Source organism: Sturnira hondurensis, unplaced genomic scaffold, assembly GCF_014824575.4.
Source record: "Sturnira hondurensis isolate 20B ecotype Veracruz unplaced genomic scaffold, ASM1482457v3 Scaffold0017746, whole genome shotgun sequence".
NCBI classification, from domain to species: domain Eukaryota; kingdom Metazoa; phylum Chordata; class Mammalia; order Chiroptera; family Phyllostomidae; genus Sturnira; species Sturnira hondurensis.
Genome location: NW_028090377.1, coordinates 1,540,905 through 1,563,308, shown reverse-complemented (window position 1 = coordinate 1,563,308; position 22,404 = coordinate 1,540,905). Strand labels below are relative to the sequence as shown.

The 22,404-nt window shown below is 39.8% G+C and overlaps 1 protein-coding gene across 1 annotated transcript; it reads left to right on the top strand.

Moving 5' to 3' along the window:
- Positions 1–9,688: 9,688 nt before the first annotated feature.
- Positions 9,689–10,636, top strand: LOC119002677 (putative olfactory receptor 52P1). The gene has a single exon (XM_037068697.1). The coding sequence runs from the start codon at positions 9,689–9,691 to the stop codon at positions 10,634–10,636; it is 948 nt and encodes a 315-aa protein (XP_036924592.1).
- The last annotated feature ends 11,768 nt before the right edge of the window (positions 10,637–22,404 follow it).

Here is a 22,404-nt window from a genome sequence, read left to right as displayed (position 1 = left end):
TGTGTTGCCAATGCACACGTCTGTCCATTTATAGGACTGTGAGTGCTTTTAGTAAAACTGTGACTTACTCATTTCTATATTCACAGACTACTGAACATGGTACACAAACTCAGTGAATGCCTAAATGCCTCCTTTCCAAAAGAAACTTTCTTCCCTCCTACCGTTGCATAATTTACCACCATCTGATTCAACTGAGATTTACGGATACCTTCCAATTTTAGACACCTCCACAAACAGAAATTGTATAAAAGTCTGAAAGCTCATTTACTTCAATCAGAATAAAAGCCCTCTTTATCTTAGAAATGTCTCCTCCAAGTATAATGTGCACCTGTCCATTTTCTCTAAGACTTAGCTTTAGGCTAGATGGCCTGGGAGCCCCACAAAATGGTACTGTTTGTATATTCACTGCCACTAATATCCACAGCAACCATATAGAAATTTGCTAAATATTTCTTGAATAAATGAACAAATATTCTCTTATACATGCTGTCACCTTACCCTAAGTGAATGGGCTTCTCCAACCAAACAGGTATCTTCTCTTGCTGAGTGCCCTTGTGTCCCTTACTTCCTGTGTCCTCCTCTCAACATCCCTGGCCCTCAGTTTATTTAACCCCACACCTCAGACTCACAGCTAGCCTATTCTGTTTGAAATTCTTAATAATCCATCAACCTTCCTTCTTTCCAAGTTCAAATGAAATATACCTCTTGTTCCACTCACACTGCAACTCTGCTTATCTGGTCTCCTATTCCAGCTCCCTTCACTCTGTTTGGCATGGGCGCTTGTCCGGTCCTTACCTGTCATTGTCCTATGTTTGTTTCCTTCCTCCACAGTCAAGATATCAACAAATGACAAAAGGAAGCCTGAGTCATTTATTTCTTTGTCTCCCAAGGAGGTGCACATGGCTCCATACCTAGAGAGTATTCAGTCGGTGTTGTAAACTATTTCAGTAGACCACATCTTTATCTTGAAAGGACCTTATGATAATATATGCAGGAAACTGAGTCCTCAAATGGTCAGAGAGAAAGTTAGTAGCAGATCTAGCACAAATTTTACAACTCCTAATTCCCACACCAGGATTCTGTCTATACACCTATACTGCAAAGATAAAGCTGTTGCTGAAATCATTAATTATCTAATATGGCTGTCCTGTCCTTTCCATCTCCTTATTTCAGGTTTGTTCTTTATTGCCCCTGGACTATTACAGAAGCTATGACTGATGTGGGGCCAGAAAGCGAAGTAGGAAGGCAGCAAGCCACACTGATGGGGGGATGTGACTAATCCAGTCTCGGTTGTTTAGCTAAGCTTTCCCTAAGGTGGCCCCTAAGGCACAACACAGGAGCACCGGCCTGGGTGGCAGAAAAGAGTTTCTTGTATTAATGGTGGGAAAGGAGGATCTGAAGCATGTAGAAGATAAAACATTTGATAAGGATAGAAAGATGGTCTTCTCTTAGGTACAGACATCCAAGGATGAGAACGGTAGAAGACAAAGAATCGGGAGGTGAGGTAATGCCTGAGATCAGGGTAAATTGTTTGGAGATGCACATGAGAGATGGACTCTGCCTTGTGCATCCTAGGCTCATGCCCCCAACCTAGCTTATTTTCCTCAGACATTAAACATACTCTTCTCTTATTGGGGCTCCACTCAGTCTTTGGGTATTCCCCTCAGTCTTATTTCTGTCCTGGCTCTTCCAGTTTTATTGCCAGCCTCAGCTCACATGGCCTCTTTCCTTGACCCTGTTCCAGCCCTCCAATACCCCAGCTGGTCTCAGCATAAGTGCCCCTCCCTGGTCTTCTCACCCCTCATCCCATTCGTGCCAATGCCCTTACTATTCCCATGTACTTCTGGTCTGCCCCTACCACCGCTGTGCTCTCACCCCTCAGTGTGATGCTTAGCTCATTTTCTGGAGGCTTCAGGAAACACCGGCACAGTTCTCCTCTCAGTGAGAGCAGGGTGCAGAAAAAGGGTGTTAGAAGGGGGAGATCTGGCTATATCCTCAAAATCACCTTGTCTTCTCCCAAAAGAAAAAAGAAACAGCAGGTTCTCTCCCTGCAGAATATCCTTAGAAGGTCCCATGATGGCCCTGATGTCTTCTCTGGAAGTGGCTCTAGGGATCGTCTCTGTCCTAGTCTCCAGTGTTTTGGGGTTCCAAGCCCTCCTTCCTACAGACCCTACTTCTTCACCATTCTGTGGCATTCGATCATGCCTCCCTTGAGGCAGAGTATAGTCTGGTTTCAGTAATAACCATGCCTTTCACCACCCTCACCTTCCTCCCCTGCAGAACCTACTGAAAAATGGAGTCTCCTGAGAGTATACAAACAGATGCCTGCTGTGTGTGTTTTGAGTTTTTGTTTTTGTTTTTAATTTATAATGCATTAAATATATTCATTATATTTAATGCATTATAAATTAATTATTGTATTATAAATATAACCATGTAAATTATTATAAATAATAAATTGATTATTCATAAATAATCAGCTTATCATTTATAATAATTTATATTATTACATTTATAATACTATAACTAATTATAAATTAATTTTTTATATTATAAATATAAATGATTTGTTTGTAGTATATTGTTTATAATAAATAATGTAAATTAATTTTTGTATTATATTATTTCTAAATATAACATGTAATATTATATTAGTTCCAGGTATAAAACACAGTGATTTGACTTTTATGTACCTTATGATGTGGACACCACAGAAAGTCCAGTAACCATCTGTCACCAAAGTTATTACAATATTATTGACTATATTTTCTGTTATACATTACATCCCTGTGACTTATTTTATAACTGAAAATTTGTACCTCTTACTCCCCTCTACTCCTTTCACCTATCCCACAACCTCCTCTCCTCTGGAAACCATAAATTTGTTCTCTGCCTCTGAGTCTGTTTCTGTTTTGTGTTGTTTTGTTCATTTGTTTTTCCATTTGGTTGGTTGGTTGGTTGGTTTGTTGGTTGGTTTTGTGAGGGGGTTTTAGATTCCACACATAAGTAAAAGCACTGTATTTGCTTTTTTCTTTCTGACTTTTTTTACTTAGCCTAATACCCTCTAGATCCATCCATGTGTTTGCAAATGGCAGGGTTTCTTTATATTTCACTACTGAGTGATGTTCCATTTTATATACACACCACATCTTCTTTATCCATTCATCTATTGATAGACACCTACGTTTCTTCCATATTTTTACTATTGTAAATAATGCTGCAATGAACATAGGGGTTCATGTACCTTTTCAAATTAGTGTGTTTGTATTTTTTGGATAAATATTCAGAAGTGCAATTACTGAGTTCATGGTAGTTCTATTTGCAATTTTTTGAGAAAACTCCATTTTGGATTGTGACTTTTGAAAGGTGAGTTTCAACCAAAGTCAAGGTTATCTATTCATTTTTTTATTTGTCTAAACTGGGTTGGATTTCTGATGTTGTTTTGTTTGCGAACAGAGCTGTGAGCTAAGGCTGAATGGGAGATTTGGGTTCAAGTCCCAGTTTGTGACCTCGATGAGGCAATCAACCTCTCTGTACCTTGGATTGTTTCTCTATCTATTATGTAGGGACAATAATGTCATTACTGCTCGCCTCTCATAATTTGGGGAGGAATAGTTACCAATGTTGCTATTCATTAATATTCAATAATTATTAACCATTAATAATAATACCAGTCCATCAACAAATGCTATCTGTTACATCTTCGAACCATATCCTATGTAGTCTCTTTTCATTGCCTCTACTGCTGCCCCTCTGGTTCAAACCACCACCATTTCACTCTCTGGCTATAACAATGACTCTCAAACTAGATTCCATCTTTTACCTCTGTCTCTTGGCACTAGTATAGCATCCAGAATAGACCTTTTAAACGTAAGTCACAGCCTAACAGAATCCTGTTCAAAATTTTCCAATAGCTATCCACCAACCTTCAAATACAATCTAGACTCTGGTTACCCCTCCAAATTTAGCTCCTACCGTCTTTTCTCAGTCACTCCATTCCAGCAACTCACCTGATGCTCTCCCTCAAATGCGCCACATTCCACACCTCAGGGTCTGTACATCTGCTGCTCCCCCTGCCTGGAGCACTGTCCTACATGCAGCTGCTTGTCTTGCTCACTCATTTCATCAAGATCCCTACTCAAATATCACCACCTTCCCTAAACACTATGCCTAAAATTGTGCCCCCTATCATTTTCTTCTTATCCTTTTATTTTCTTAGAATTTTCAATACCTACTTACGTTATATATATATATATATTTTTAAAGACTCTCTAGCAATAGAAATTCCATGAGAACTAAGACTTTGTCTTCAATACCACACTCTTAGTACTCAGAGAAATGCTGGCACATAATAGGTGCTCAGTAATATTCTGTCAAGTAAATATTTTTGGTTGAATAAAAATCTGCCCAGTGGTATCATAAATGAACAATTAATAGTCATGTTTATCCCTGAGCCCCACCTAGACATCAGAAATCCTAGGTTTGGCTTTGAGCACTGTGGTACCAGCAAAAAATTTAAGAGTCACCTCATTTATCTGCTATTGTCATTTATTCCCTCTATGAGTATTAACTGTATCTCTGGAAGATCTAAATGGGGAAAGGCCAAAACTCAGCTGTCCTAAAACTCAATTATTAAAATATCATTCCTCCTTGCTCTCCAGGGAATCTATATATTTAGAGAACAAAGCCTCCACCTTCCTCTCTGTCACCTGGGACACGTTACCCTCCACAAATGCTTCCCTCCACCACCTGCATGCATTGAAAGCTCCTAAATGCAGGGATCTTTTCAATTCTTTGTATCTCCAAGACAATGTCAGTACATATAAAGTCAGAATACACGTTTCTTGACTTACTGGTTGTCTGAAATTTAGCTTCTCTGCCTGACCTACATTTGATTAAAACCCTATCTGTTCATTCAACAGTCTTCTCCAAAAAACTAACATCATCATGACATTTGAAGCACTATCAGAGACAGAGAGATGAATTCACTCTGACTTCTGCCTTTATAAAGCCCATTGTGTTGAAGCTAACTGAAAGACAGTGTAATCATAGTAACAACAAAAATCTCTTGAAAACTTGCTATGTTCCAGGTACTGTATTAAATATCTTATATGTAATATCTCATGACAATCCTCCCCATTTTTATGGATGGGAAACAAGAGGCTAAGAGTTATTACTTAACTTACCTACGGTCGTACTCATAAGGTTTGAAGTGGACAGTCAGAAAAACAGCAACTGACAAGAAAGATGTTTTGTGGACAAGAAAAGAGAGAGAACACCCAATGGTGACCTGGAGTATCAGAGAAGACTCATGAAAATGTCAACTCTGGACTAGAATGAATGGTTCCCAGAACATGTCCATAATCCCCTTCTTGCTGTGTGTCACACATTCTGTCCTCTCTCCCTGGTGTGCCCCCTTTCTCCAAGCTCACCTTAAATTTCTAAACCCTAAATTCTTGACTAACTTTTACAGAGCTAAACCTTTCCCTTATGAATGAGCCTCTGTGTCTTTTTTGATGTCTACATATATATCATTTAATTTTAATTAATTTCCATCTGTCTGCCCATCTTCCAAATCAGACTCTAACCTCCTGAGAACAAGGGCATCACCCTTTAGCTCTATGCCCTAACATCTATAACAATAACAACAATAATAATATATTATTACTAACATAATATTAATAATATTAACATAACAATAATATTCATTGCCTCCTCATTTTACAGATGAAGAAATAACATGCAGAGAAGTAGCTTGTCCAAAAGAAACACTGAAAGACAAATATTTTGGAGAGGTGGAAGGGGGCAGGAGAAAAAGCAAAATTAGCAAAACATTCTAAAATGTGTTCCTGTACAAAGAAGGCTTTAGAATTATTTGCACTCTCCCCCTCCTCCTTCTTACCCAAACAACTTTCAAGATAGATTTTTTCTGCTATCCTGTCTTTCCCCCCTATCCCACCATGGCCCAAATGACCTAACTTCAATTTTCCACCTCTTTCCACCATCCCTGAGGTCCTTCTAGTGCTTTTATCCCCAGGGAATTTTTACTCCCTGCTAAGGCCCTTAATCACAGGATAAATACTTCAATTTCTCTGATCTTCACACTCTAAATCCCACGGCATCTAACACTGCACTACCTCTCCCTGTCCTAGACCTGGTAAGTCTGTCTGTCTGTTCAACCCTATAATAGGCACACTATAGTCAGACCAAAGACCTGACTGCCACTAAGATAATGTCAATAAAAGGGACTTACAAGTGAATCACACTGTGCTAGATAGTGCTTTGATCTTCAGATAAGTATCTTCCATAATAATTCCTCACAGTAGCCTTCCACTAATGAATGCTGAGTTCTTGGTAGGTAGCTTCCAGAAGCTTGTGAGTACCTCCATTGATGAAGAACATTCTCCTTCTCTTGTTCCACATACTTGAGCTTCTATTCTTATACAGAGGGGTATGCAAAATTAAGTTTACTATTGTAAGTACACAAAACACAGAGTTTATTCTTGTAGTAGTATTATTTATTTATTTATTTATTATTGTTTTATTATTGAAAACCTAATTTTTCCCAGCCCTATACTTTAAGTAAGGCCTTTCTTATACCCAATATTAATGTAATTCAGAACAAAGGGAAGTGCGAAGTAGTTATTATAAAAGTAGTTAATAAAAGTAGTTATTCTGGGTGAGTCATCTGGAAGAGGCTGGGAGTTTCTCTTTGCCTGACCTCCAGAGGGAGATGAATCAGAAGAAAATAACAGCAGGGTATAGCAGAAGGGGGTTCACAGACAAGAAGAAAGCTGTCCCTAGCCATTCACCTTTACCATGGAGAAGGTTCTGCAGCCTGTTTGATTCACTGATCTCTGCAGCCAGAGATCAGTGAACCAAACAGAAGTGGCAAAGGCTCCTTTGAACCCTGGTGATGAGAACCCACCTCCTGCTTTGCATCATTTCCCAGTGCCCTATGATCTTCTAGTCCTGAACGTTTTTCATGAGGTCTAAATCAAATATTAGTGAGAGGGCCAGGAAGTAAGAACCCCAAAGCCTTCACACTGACCTTGGTCTCTTTCCTAGAACATAGGCATTTTTTGCTCGACATATGCTTTTCCAACCTCATTTTCCCCATCTGTGCAAATGGGATCGAAGCACAATGAGTTCTGAGGTCATTGTGCTGTGTAGCTACAAAGATTGAGTAAAAGATGTATGAGTGCTTGCTCAGGAACTGATGAAAGTTAATTCAATTATTAAAAGGCTGGGTGGAAGCCCTGGCTGGTGTAGCTCAGTGGATTGAGCATGGGCCTGTGAACCAAAGGATTGAGGTTCAATTCCTGCAGGCCAGTTCACAGCAGGGGATGCACAAGAGGCAAACATACACTGATATTTTTCTCCCTCCTTCCCTTCCCCTCTAAAGATAAATAAATAATTTTTTTTAAAAAAAGACTGAGTAGAAGAGGAAAAGGGAGAGAAGTAAGGAAGGCTGTCTCATTTATGACTGGGTAATTCAGTTCTCCATTTTCTCTGCACCAAAGAAAGAGCACTGAAGCATAGACACTCCAAAAACAATTTCTTACCTAACTATACCTGTCTTCTGAGTCTAGCTTTGTTCATACATTTTGCACAGCAGCATATGTAGACAATCACATGCTCAGCCAAACACATAGCATGCTCATTCATACAATGGGCCAGTGTTACGAGTACTATTTGATAAGGTATTCCCCACCAGCAACTCAGGTTTTTCTGTTCTTGACCCTTCGGTCGCCACCTAAACTGAAATCCCTAGAATATGCTCAGGCCAAGGCTGAATGATGGAAACTCAGGGAGGGAGATAGCACAGAAGAGAAAATAGGAAACGCATGGAAGAGGGAGTGATGAGTCAAAGAGAGACAAGACAATTTGTTCAATATCACAGTAACAGCAACAGTTAGTGCTGAGATGGGAAAGCAAGCATCCTGGTCCAGAGTTCCTTCCCTTCTTCCTGTCTCTCTCTCTCTCTCTCTCTCTCTCTCTCTCTCTCTCTCTCTCTCTCTCTCTCTGAGTGTGAATAACTGATGCAAGGAATTTCAAGGATATTACACCTTAAGGTAAAGGACACAAATGGGCTCTCTTCAGAGGGTCCAATTAGTTGGCTATATCTGTCCCAACTAGCAACCAGAACACCATCACATTTCATTATATTAGTAACCAGTGTGAGTAGGTGAGAAAGGAATCTCTCTCTCTCTCTCTCTCTCTCTCTCTCTATATATATATATATATATATATGTGTGTGTGTGTGTGTGTGTGTGTATGTATATACATGTGTATATGTGTATATATATACATGTGTATGTGTATATATATATGTATATATACATATATATGTGTATATATACATATATGTGTGTATATATACGTATATATACATATATATGTGTATGTATATGTGTATGTATATATATACACACACATACACATGTGTATATATATATACATATACACACACATACACATATATATATATATCCTCTTTTCTACTCTCTCCTATGTCAATTTCTTATTCTTTCCTTTTCACCCTCATCTCCCCTCTCTCTAATGTCCCCTTTTTAAGTTTTTTATTAATCTCCCATCTTTTTCAAATTCTCAATCACTGGCTGTCTAGTGGATGCAAGGAAAAATGAGAAGGCACAGGTAGGTGGAGGAAGATGAGGGGATATAGAGAGTATGGGTAATAGACAAAGAGATGGGGTGGATATGTGTAGAAGCTCAGTACTGTCATTTGACCAGTTAGTTTCCATATTTGCTTACAGTGAATGATTTTGTTCCCAATGATTAAAATTCACTTTTTACCCCCTTTCTTTCATGTACTTTGATTTCTACAAGAAAATACACTTTGTATGTAATCATCTCTCAATAGCCTTATCAAATTACATATTATGGCCAAATCAGCCTAACACCTACCACTGACCAATTCTGCATGACCTCACTTGTTTCTACCAGCACCCTCCATACCAGACACCTAAGGCAAGCAAGGCATCTAGGACTGACATGAGCAAAAAAAAAAATGAGCTTAGTGATGTTATGGCTGTAGCAAGCTACACAAGATTCAGCCCCTCACCATGTGTTTTGCTGTTTCTGGTTAGAACCCATGTTCTGAGCCTCATCTATGAGTAACCACAGGCTCAATGACTTGAAAAACCCATCCAGAATCTCCCTGTTTTCCCTTATCTTCCCCTCAGTTCTGATTTTCTATCTTGAAAAGTAATCACATTTGATCTTCCATACAATCTGCCTGACCTTTATTATTACATTACCCTTATTCTGTCATACAGGGAAGTGATTCAGAGGAGAATAACAAAGTATAGGCAGAAGATGGTTCACATGCAACGAGAAGAAAGCTCTAAATGTCTCTAGCCTCACCTTCACCATGATTCACCAGGATTCTAGAGCCATGACATCAATGAATTAGACACAAATGCTAAAGACTCCCTTGAACCCTCAAAGTGAAAACTTCTCCTCCTGCCTTGAATCATTTCCTAGTGCTCTACAATCTTCTCATCGTGGATGTTTTTTCATGAAGCCTAATTCTAATATTTCCTGCTACCATTTCAATTTCAGCCACAGTATGAGAGTAAATCCCAATGGCTTGATCTCTCAGTGTTTTCCATATCTAAGAGCAAGGCAGTGAGGTCTTCTATACCCACCCAACCTTGACCTGGCTATGCAATTCACAAACCACAGCCATCAGAACCCAAACTCTTTCCTGCTAATGGGAATTCCTGGCCTGGAGGAATCCCACTTTTGGATTGCATTTCCCTTCTGTTCCATGTATACCCTGGCTGTGCTCGGCAACATGGTGGTGCTATTGGTGGTGCGTTCAGAGCCTGCGCTGCACCAGCCCATGTATCTGTTCCTATGCATGCTGTCCATCATTGACCTGGTGCTCTGTACTTCTACGGTGCCCAAGCTTCTCGCACTCTTTTGGGCAAACGCTGCTGAGATCGCCTTTGAAGCCTGTGCTACTCAGATGTTTTTTATCCATGGTTTCTCAGCTGTAGAATCTGGTATACTGCTAGCAATGGCCTTTGACCGCTACTTGGCCATCTGCTGGCCACTGCGCTATGGGTCGTTGTTGTCTCTAGAGGCTGTGGGCAAGCTGGGGGCTGCTGCTGTGTTTCGTGGCTTGGGGCTCATGACCCCACTCACCTGCCTACTGGCAAGGCTGAGCTACTGTAGTCGAATGGTTGCCCACTCCTACTGTGAGCACATGGCTGTGGTGAAGCTGGCTTGTGGGGGCACTCGGCCAAACAACATCTATGGCATCACTGCTGCCACACTGGTGGTGGGCACTGACTCCATCTGCATTGCTGTCTCCTATGCACTCATCTTCAGGGCTGTGTTAAGCCTCTCCTCTAAGGAAGCAAGGACTAAGACCTTTGGTACTTGTGGCTCTCACCTGGGTGTCATCCTTCTCTTCTATACACCGGGACTCTTCTCATTTTACACACAGCGCTTTGGCCAGAATGTGCCCCGGCACATCCACATCCTCCTAGCTGATCTCTACCTCGTTGTACCACCCATGCTCAACCCCATCATCTATGGCATGAAGACCAAGCAGATCCGGGATGGGGCCTTCCGATTGCTGAAGAGGGGCCCTTCTCAGTCATAAACTCTTCAATCCCAGCCCAGAAATCTATTCTCTTCCCTTAGCCTTTGGGAAAGATATACAATAGATCAGTCGCTCCCAGCATGGTGGGAAGAAAGAATCCTCCATTCAATGGTATTCTTATTTGATAAGGAGGTTTAGCACAAATCGGAGCAGGTAAGAGCCACCAGGTGTTTCCTGCTTGTGCTATAGATATCATTACAAATCTCTGGGACCCCTGTCTAATGAGAAACATGGTTATCAAGCTCATGATGGCCTCCCAGGGAACCCCATCTACTCTTTGGACCTTGTTCCTACCTTGCAGAAGACCTTGGTAAAATGAGAAATATATGACTACTGGTCTGACAAAGGAAAAATAACTATTACCCACAGTCAGGAGTTTTTACCTTGACAGGGATATATGGACACCTTCCTTGGTGAGCTTTAAGCCTGACAGGAGAAATAGAGAGAGAGACAGGGACAGAGTAAGAGAGGAAAGAGAGAGAGACAGAGCTTTTGAAAAGCAAGGAGATTGTTGGAGGAGGTAAACAAGAGGATGTGACTGCTGGTTGATTGTTGAGCTGGACCCAGGCAATCTAAGGCTCCATGCCTCTTCCCCTATCCATGGAATATACACTCTGCCTACTGTTCCCACAGTGGAAGCTGTTCCAAGGATCATAGCCTTGAGAAAGTAAAGCATTATTGAGGTTATTTGGACTGAACATATGACTGAACCTAGTTAAGGTCTCTATATAAGATTCTGTTGGATGAGTGCAGAGAACTATTCATCTTGCAATTGCCCAAGACAAATGCTGTATGTAAGTTCCCTTGCCTATTAAACTGCTACCTACCCACCTGGAGTGATCTGCCTCTTTCTTTGGTCTCTCCCTGCCCTCTGTGTACAGGGACCACTTTGTAAACTAAGAGTGACAGTCAGAGCACTTAGCTATGGGCTATAGGGAGAAATAAATAAACAAAGAATCATGGGAAAGCTGTATCTATTGTACAGAGGAATAAGCAAATATATTACTAAAATCTAGGGATATGGCCCTGATTAGGTCACACATCCCTCTCTTAAGGCGACTGCTCATTGTCAATCAAAGTTTATTTACATGCAAGCAGAAAGCAGCCAACCCAAATTAACCAATATGATTCAGGTAAGGACAGGAACAAAGGGTTCTGAAAAAGATCACCTCCTATCTGGAGATGCCCACCCTCTGAGGAAAAAAAACTTTTTTAGTGAAGTATAACTTACCTAAAATAAAATGCATATATTAAATACATAGTTTTATGATCTCTAACAGATATACACCTTAGTATAGCCACCATCTTAATCAAGATACAAATTATTTTCATAATCATAGGAAGTTTCCATGTGTTCCTTCCAAGTAATACCTTTGCACCCCCCATTTTCTGTTTATATACCCAAATTTCCATGTAGTATTTATTTTCCATATTCTTGCAGTGTATGTTTGTTAAAAAGAAATTCTCTCAGCTTTTTCATGAAATGTCTTTACTTATTTTTTATAAAAATTTTTGCCAGCTATAGAATTCTAGACTGACAGGTTTATTCTTCCTTCTAGTACTTTAAATATTCTGTTCCTTTGTTTTTTATCTCATTTTTATCATGAAAGTCAGTCATCATTTTATCCTTGCTCCCATATGTGTAATTTTTGAACTGATTTGTTACATTTTTTCTCTTTATATTTGATTTTCATCAGTTTGATGGTTCAATGTAATTTTCTTTGTATTCCTTTTGTTTGGAACTCACTGAATTTCCTGGGTCAGTGGGTTAATTTTGTAATTTTGCAACCAAATTTAGAAAATGTTTTCAACTAGTTCACCAATTTTTGTGCTGAGTCCTTTTTACTCTTCTTCTGGGTCTTAAATACATAAATGTCAGACTACTTAGATACCCAATAAATGTTACTCAGTTCATAGATCTTAACTCTTCTCTCTCTGCTCAATTAACTTGGTCTTCGAGTTCACTGATCTTTTATTTTCCATTGTCCAATCTGATGTTATTTCCAACTATGATTTTTTTTTACTTCATGTGTATGTGCAGATCTAGAATTTTTATTTGATTTTTTAATACATTTCTAACTTTCTCCTTAAATCCCCAAATAATCTACACATTTATCCCTTTCTGATAGATTATTCAAACTATTTTTATAGTTAACATGTTTGTCAACTGTTTCTAAAATGTAGGTTAGCAGAAATCTTTCTTTGTCATTTTCCTCTTGATTATGCTTTTGTAGTATATAATTTTCCAATATATACTAGACATCCTAAATGATGCTTTGAAAAATATGAGAATTCTCTTACCTTTTTTTGAAGACTTTTTAACTTTTATCTAGCATTCATAGTTAACATATTGATGGGTCTGTGAAGTTTTGATCCTATGAGATCTAACTTCAGGCCCTATTAAGACTTTATTATTTCATTTTACTCTTACTGGGAAATCATAGCCCTTAGCACTTAGAAGTACTATTAAGGCACAGCCTTTCTGAAGTTTTAATCAAAGACTGAGATGTTACCAATTCCTCCCAATTTAGTGAAACTTAAATGTCAAACTCTGTCTTCCTAACACCAGGAAATTGCTGATATCAGAGATGTTATTCTAAATAAAGTTACTGTTCAGTGACTTTCTCAGCTGCAGTCTCTGACCTTGTGATTCAGGACAAATTACACCTTGAGGCCAGGATCACTGCATTCTCTCCTCCTTTCATTCTGGTCTAGCTGATCCATTACAACATGTTCTGTTCTGTTATCTTATCTTTTTCTCATGCCCACCTGTTCTCACCTGAGGATCAGTTTTAGGACCCTTTGGGGTTTTTTGGTCCTTTTTGATATCTGCTCTTTAAGCATTCTAGCAGTAGGATTAGGGGTCTAAGGCTTCCTCAGTATACCACTTTTCTCTATTTTGTAAGTCCAATAGACCTGGGACCAACATTATTTCCCATTGAGAAAAGTGATTAGATGGGCTTAAATAGGTTATTGCTATTAATCAATGGGTAGCAATCTATGAAGCAATGGGTAGCAATGAGTAAAATGGCTGCCTGGGCCATCTGAAAATCAGAAAACAGATACTAGATATCTTGGTAGCTGGAATCAGAAGTATGTCCTTGTGAAGTAGATAGATTAAGACTAAGTTTTGCCAAGAAATGGAGACAGTTTCCAAAGTCATAAGAGTAATATACAGAGCCTGACCCACCTCAGAATACAAGGTCAGAAGAGAAAAAGAAAGCAAAGAAGGGAAGGAATTCATGAAGTAAAAAAATTGTATAGGAATTTTATTAAATTTTATTATGTTGATACAATGTTTCTCAGCTGGAGTTCAAAGATCTCTGGACTTCTCTGTGGGTGAAAAATAAGAAATATACCATATTTAGAAGACTTCCGCCAAGATAGAGGCATAGGTGGAAACACTGTGCCTTCTCCCACAACCAAGTTTGAATACAACAAAGGTTTGGAGAACAAAGACACAGCCAAAGGACAGAAAACTGAATTATACGGAAGTCCGACTACATCTAACCTTTCAATGGGGACGGTAAGAGGGATGGAGCCAGCAGTGAGCAGGGTCGGGTAGGACAGATCCCCCGACCTAGGCGCGCAGGCACACTGGAACCAGTTGGGGTGTGGGGCAGACTGACCGAGGTCGCACATTCGCGCACAGTGAGACGGACCACGCAGGCCCCAGGGGGCGAGGGCTGATAGCGGTGGCACACTCACGTGCAGTGGGATGAAACGCATGGGCCCGGTGATGGTGGCAGCTGCGGCACCAGTGGGGGCCGCAGTGGCAGGCGGCAGATGGGATGCCATTGTTCCTCTTCAACCCCGACCCCACATACAACGTCACAACCCAGCGACTGAGTTTCCCTGCTCTGGTGAACACCTTAGGGCTCTGATCCTGCTACAGAACAGGCACAAACAGCCCAAAAGATGGCGCAAGAAGAACTCAAAGTCCCAGAGCCGATAACTCTAAACAACCAAGAAATAGTGAACCTCTCAGAAGCACAATTCAAGACACTGTTCATCAGGATGCTCACAGAACTGGTTGAATATAGTCACAAATTAGAGGAACATATGAAGGCTAAACTAATTGAAATGAAGGGAGATGCCCAGGAAACCAATAGTGATGGAAAGGAAACGGGGACTCAGATCCAGGGAGTGGACCAGAAGGAAGAATGAAACATCCAACCAGAAAGGAATAAAGAAATGAGAATTCAAAAAAATGAGGAGAGGCTTAGGAACCTCCAGGACATCTTTAAACATTCCAACATCTGGATTATAGGGGTACCAGAAGGGGGAAAGAAACAGCCATGAGTGGAAAACTTATTTGAACAAATAATAAAGGAAAACTTCCCCAATCTGGCAAAGGAAATAGACTTCCAGGAAATCCGGGAAGCTCAGAGAGTCCCAAAGAAGCTGGACCCAAGAAGGAACACACCAAGGCACATCATAATTACACTAGCCAAGATTAAAATGAAGGAGAAAATCCTAGAAGCAGCAAGAGATAAGGGGTCACCTACAAAGGAGTACCCATCAGACTGTCAGCTGATTTCTCAAAAGAGACCTTGCAGGCAAGAAGGGGCTGGAAAGAAGTATTCCAAGTCATGAAATCCAAAGACCTACAGCCAAGATTGCTTTATCCAGCAAAACTTTCATTTAGAATGGAAGGACACATAAAGTGCTTCTCAGATAAGGTCAAGTTCAAGGAGTTCATCATCACCAAGCCCTTATTATAGGAAATGCTAAAGAGACTTATCTAAGAAAAAGAAGATGAAAAATATGAACAGTGAAAGGACAGCAAACTCACAGTTACTAAAAACCACACCTAAAACAAAAGCAAACCAGGACAGCTAGATCAGGAGTGGAGCCATAGAAATGAAGAACACATGGAGAGTTAGCAACAGGGGAGTGGGAGGAGGAGAAGGAGGAGAAGGTACAGAAAATAGCATAGAGGGTGGGTAGAAAATAGATAGGGGGAGGGCAAGAATAGTGGGGGAAATATAGAATCTACAGAACTTGAGACACGTGGTTATAAACTAAGGGGGGAGAATGGTGGGGGAGGGAGTGTGCGGGTGGAGGGGAATGAAGGGGGGAATAGAACAACTGTAGTGGTATAATCAATAAAATATATTTTAAAAAATAAAAAAAGAAGAAATATACCATATTTATATATTCTACAATTTTCTTTGCATGTGAGTTATTCTCTCTAGAGCCATGTACTGTGTTTCTCCACTAACACAGTTCTAAGATATAACCTGGTTTGGAAGCAATAAAGAGTGATGAGTGGTTCTTGAAGAAAACATGGAAGTTCTTGTAAAGTACCTGCTTGGTGTCTGGCAAAGAGAAACAATTCTCTTCTGGCAAGATAAGGAAGGTGCTTCAGCCAGCCTGAAAAAATTCAGAAGATATTGAAGGTCCAGTAGTTCAGACACATTCACCAAAATGCTTCATTTCTTGCTCTTAAGGCCCCACAATTTTTTCATCAGGGAATTTTCTTTGATGTAGATGACCTAATGATCCTGAATTGGTTCAGTGTTCTTTATATGTCTGCCACCCAGGGCTTGATTTTCAGCAGTCTGTCCTCTGGCTACAGGAATTTACTGTCTCCTTTAAAGCTACCATGGAAGACCTCTGTCTTTCGCATTATGTTTTAAGTCAGTTGAGTTAGTTGGATGGCACAAACCTATCATTTTATTTTTGTAAGGCTACCAATGCCATCAAAAATCAGTCAACCTCGAGGTTCGATTCCCAGTCAGGGCACGTGCCTGGGTTGCAGGCCAGTTCCCTGCAGGCCAGCTCCCGGCAGGGGACGCACGAAAGGCAACCATACATTGATGTTTCTCTCCCTCTCTCCTTCCCTTCCCCTCTAAAGATAAATAAATAAATCTTTAAAAAAAATCAGTCAACCCACATGACAATCCTTAAAATTACCAAGTCCTCATGCCAATCAAGTACTCCAGCCTCTCTATATCCAAGCATTTCTTTTCACCTTTACCTCATTCCAGCTAATAATGGGAAATTTTAGTAAATGTACCTCACTGTAAGACATGTGTTATTATCACCTTATTAACTGTCAACAATGTGGTCCATGATATTTTCAGACTCATATACAATCAACTGACATAATACTGCCCTGAGAATTTACTTTTAAGGGGCATTCCTTTTATCAACTCTCTTAGGTTGAGTTTTCTTTAAAAATGGAGGTAAAACTATACATGCACAGACTGTATTGGAGAGTATACTAGCTTTTCAGGAATGAAAGAGGGAAAAGGAGTGAGGCAAGGAAGGAATGCATTACTCAACTGCCACCAACCTTGTCATGAACTGGTTGCTCAGTATCCTAGATGTCTTCCAAATGGCTCTATTAAATGGTTTATTTCCACACAGACCATAATGGGAGGTGTGGGAAGAAAGATAATTTATCTGATTACTCTTTACCTTCCATTGCTTAAAGTCATACTATAGTGAGTTAATTCCCTTGTAGGTCCAGGTTGCAAATGTGTAAATGCCTAAGCAGGTTCCATGACAATTCAATCTTCAGAAGCAACAGGGAAGCCTCAACCAGACCCAAAATGCACGCAATAATTCCAGCAAAAACATGATGCTGTGTTTTACCAAGCACCATGTGCTGTGATGTCAGGATGTGTTAGGAACAAGAGAGACTGGGAACACCCTCTGCAGCAAGCCCTGCAGCTTGGGACAAATGGGAATAGCAGCAACAGGAGCAACTTGGCCCTGCAACCTCAAGAACAGCACAAGCAACTATTAGGACCTTTTGGCTGCCTGACCAGATAGCCATCAGGGCAAGTGCACAGATAAAGGCTGAACAAACTAAATTTGGTTCAGTGAGGGAACAGTTAAGGAGTCTGAGAATAAAAGACCCAGAGAGATATTGGAGAAAAGCAAGAGTATATCTTGGAGGAAAAGTGACAAAGTATTACAAGGTGAAGAGAGTGACCAATTGCTTCAAAGGCTGCCAATAGCGCAATGGATGGAATATCAACAAGTGGAGTTGGCAGTGGAGAGCTAGCACACTGGAACTTTGACAAAAGCCATCCCAGCAGAGTGATGAAGGACAAAAACCTGACTGGTATAAGTACAAGAGAATATCAAGGGAACAACTAGTGGACATGAGTTTTGTTGTAGGTGAGCAAAAAAATGGGATAGCAGGAGAAGGATCAGGACTGAAAGATCAATTGGAGGCTCTGTCTCTGACGGGCTGTGAGCACCACACCTTTTCCTTTATGGGCTGAAGATGAAGCTGTTGCTAATTACAGAGTACAATCCTGCCTGAAAGCAAGGGGATGGACTAGATGTTGCCATTCATTTCTGATTGTATTTGATGTTTTATATGTTAGTATCTCCACTCTTACAGTACTGGTTGGGTTATATATTAGGAATCTGCTATTTCCTAATTCTAGCCACAATAAATCAAGCCATTTGGAGGTATGATGGTGTACCCAGGGGCAAAGATGACCAAAGCAGTGCCCTCTAGACACAAAAGGCTCAAGTAGGCATTGCTGCAAATCTACTTTCACTGAAATGTACTTTCAGAAGAGGGTTCACTTTTCCTGAAAAATGCCAAGTAGACAATACCAACAAAAAAAGGACCTATAAAACCATAGGCATCACCTCCAAAATTTCCTCCTGCCTTTTTAGTATTATTGTGTGTGTGTGTGTGAGTGATAGAGAGAGAGAGAAACAGAGACAGAGAGAGAGAGAGATGAACACAACATGAGATTTGCATCTTAGCAAAATTTTTATTACAAAATACAATATTTTTTACTACAGGCACTATGTGATTAAGTAGCTCTTATCTCCAAAGTCATCAAGTTTTATACATTGTGTATGTACAACTTTTTGTATGTCAATCATATCTCATGATTTTTTTAAATAAGGGATCAATTTTAAAAACTATCCTGAGGAAGAAAGAAAAGTAATAATAATTACCTGAAAGGTGAAAGCTATTAATGCTGCAGGAATTCCTTTCATTGTCTTGGCATGGAAATGGCTCACTCATCAAATGCTAAGTATTGATATCAAAATAAATATGTAAATATTAATATTTACATCTTTACAGATCCTGCCTGACAGAGTTGACAGTTTTAGAAATACAGAAACTCGGTCTACCCTTGGTGGGATGTTTTCTTAAAAAGCAAAGTGAAGAAATCTGCCACTAAGTGTGGACTTTTGCCTCATATAGACTTGAACAACTTCAGAATGTGAATATAACCATAATTCAAATATTTGATCACAAGAAAATATAAACTCTCAGTGCTCTAGTCATAATAGAAACATTGTTTATTTATTCACTCAATAGCCTTTTAAGTCTTTATACATCAAGGTTGGAGGAGTACTTGGAATCAGACTGGAATTTGAAAACTACACTACATTTTAGATGTTTGAAAATTGCTGCTATATTTTCCTTGGCACAGTTCTAAAAACAGAACAAAACAACAGAAACTAGCAGCATTTCTTAATACAAGGATAAGAGCAAGAAAACTCCCCAGCAAGGCCTACTACATGATAGTGAGGTCCAGGAAGGCAGTCAATGCTCTTCTTTGTGAGTCCTCTCTCCCTTTCATGCTATTTCCTCCTTCAGATATGCCATTGACCTCCATTTCTCTTCTATCTCCCTCAAATTATCCTCTCACACTGCCCCTGGGAGGAGATGGAAAGAATTCAGGAAGATATCTCTTAATGGCCATTTTCCTTATGTTGTTCTAATCTACAAAAATGTACAACATGGATAATTTTGCATTAATCATAATTTTACATTACTCTGAGTAAATTCATAGCAATTGCACACTAAGTCAGTCTCTGTAGATTTCCTTCTCCTCCTCCATAAAAGACAAAAATAGCTCTTTACAGAGGGTTATTAGGAAATTATTTGCCCATGCCCAATCCAAGGACAATGTAGACTGATTTGCTTGGGAAGACATGGCTTTGAAGAATTTGAGACATACATTCTGGTTTCTATAAGCCTTTTCTCCATTCTCCATCTCCTCCTCTTCATGTCTAAAACCATCCCCCACCAATTCTTTGAAAGCTAGCAGCCAGGACTAGCATAAAAACCTTCACAAACTTTTTACTTGATATAAAACTGTATGAGATTAGTCACTGTACGGTCACTAAGGGCTCCACCCAGCTCTAGGGCATCACAGATTTGGAGCAAGTGATCCAGTTAACTGAGGACTGTTCTTGTGTATCTTTTATACCATATTTAGAACCACCCCTTTAGAACCTAGAAACCTATAGAGGCAAATTATGAATTAATAAGCCAAGGGGTTATTGAGCAGTGTGATCTTGCACACAAATTCTCCATTTGCAACAAACCAACCAGCATTTGCTATTTCCCTCCACAATCAGAGCTACCTGATATTAATACCTAATACAAAGCTACCTAATACATAATGATAATAATAATAAATGTTCTCATCTGTTGAGCTCAATAAAATTTTACAGTTAATCGCAGTTACCATTTGCCAGGAGTTTAGTATTTCCATTATTCATTCATTTATTTTTATATATAAAGGACTTACAATATTACAGGCCATGTGCAAAGTGCTAAGGTTAAACAAGTCAGCAAAAGCAATGCCTTCGTGGTGCTTGTGGTGAATAAGAAAGACGAAATTGATCTAATAACTGCCCAAACATGCCTGAAACTTGTTCTCTGGATTCAGTGCTCTACATTCATTATGTTGTTGAATCTTTACAACATCTCTTCGAGGTAGGTATTATTCCCACTTTATAAAGTTGAGGAAATGAAGGTTCAAAGAAGATGAAATAGCTAACTTAAGATCACACAGCTGGTATAGGCCAGAGGTCAGATTTTCTTATCTCAGCTTGTCTACAGGAGTTGGTGACAGTCTGATTAACCTAAAGATTAAGAGAAGGAGCTTTAGATTCATGTACATGACTTTTTTTAAAACTAATGACAAAATCTAAAAGCCACTGGCTATCATACCTGATCATCTTTTAACTGGCTGAACTGGTAGCAAAGCTTTTTGGAAACCATCTCAGGACTCTCCCTTGAGTTAGGCCTAGGTACTAGTTATTGGGTCTGTGGGGCAGAGAAAGGCATTATGGCAAGTGCTGAGGTGCCTGCACCCTGAAGGTAAAGTTGTAGAAACATAGACCCCAGATCCTTTCCCCTTGACCTCTTGCCATCAGTGCAGCTATGGAATGACTAAAAATAAGGTGGTGGGGGTTATGGGTGGAAGAAGGATCCAAGTTCAGAGCAGCTCTTGAGAAAAGGCAAAAGCAACAAAGCCAAAGGACCCCCACAAACATGTACTAGGTGTCTAAAATCCAAGCTTAATTCTGCTAATACTCTGAAGAAGAATTGCCACCTCAGGGCCTATATTCAATTTGTTTGTTTGTTTGTTTGTTTGTTTGTTTGTTTGTTTTTAGCTGCCCAAGGCTATGTGTGGTCCTGAATATCATCATGTTTCTCAGCGAGATGTACAGGCTGGCTCCTGATCAGAACATTTTTGTTACTGGGATGATGCACGAAGTGGATAGGACCTGGATAAGACAGTCATTTGTTTCAGTCCAAGCTTTATGGCCCTGAGGCAGAAACATCACATAGTGCACGCTGTCTTTTCTAATAACCTCCTTTTCAAAGTGGCTGGTCAAATCAGATTTACTGAAACCTTTGCTTGGCTACTATTATACCTAATATTCTAAAATGGTAACTCTGAACTTATCACCTGTTGTCCTTGTTTCTTGGGCTCCGTGGGCAGGATCCATACATGACCTTCAGACCCACAGAGTTACTAATAGACATGGAGTTCTGAGTTCTTGGAACCCATGCTACAGTGGGTAATGTACATACATACATCTAACAGGGAAAAGAACCTATTAGGAATATTACCAGGAATATCCCTATTCCAATTCTTCAAGAAATATTACAGGTTTTTTTTAGGACTGAGCAGGCCAAGGGCAATGCTAGTGACGAAGTGAGACACATTTCAGTTTCTGGGTAAAATTTCCCCTAGAAATTTGGAAGTAGCTTTGGAAAATGATTCACAAAAAACTTAGTTCCTCTCTGAGCTGAACCCTTCCTGACCATATAAATCACACCTTGTCCTCGAAATCTATGATCCAACCACACCTCATCCACTGGAGTTTACCAACTGCCCGCTATCCCCACAGACCTCAAACACTCAGATCTCCCAGGCCTCTCCCTTCCTGAGCATCAGCTGTCAAGAATTTTTTCCCCTTTATCTTCTCTACTCATTTATTTAAAAATATATGTTGAGCACCTAGTTTATGGTACATGTCATTTTTGGAGCTGGGGATATAGCAGTGAACAAAATAGTTCCTGAATCCTGGGCCAAGGATCTAAAGCTTACCTCCTAGCAGATAACCTGTGTTGGAAGTGAATGGCTCTTCCACCCTTACAACTGAAGCTTTGTCCAGAAGTTATACTGAACAGTTTTCCTAGGCTTGGAAGTATTGAACTTTCTCTCTAGCTCAAAATAGAGACACAGGAAGGCAGGTTGGGGGACCAGGTGAAAAGAGTAAAGGGGTTGAGAAGTACAGATTAGCAGTTACAAAGTAGCAAAGGATATAAAGTACAGCACAAAGAATAGTCAGTAATATTATACTAACTATGTATGATGCCAGGTGAGTGCTGGAACTATCAGGGGGAACACTATGTAAAGTGTATGGTTGTCTAACTACCATGCTGTACTCCTAAAACTAATACAAAAATACTATTGAATGTAAACTGTAATTGAAAAACAAAAGAACAAATAAAGGCACACATGAAGAGA

Coding starts and splice junctions, on each gene's coding strand:
- LOC119002677 (XM_037068697.1), top strand. CDS start 9,689: ATGCAATTCACAAACCACAGCCATCAGAACCCAAACTCTTTCCTGCTA.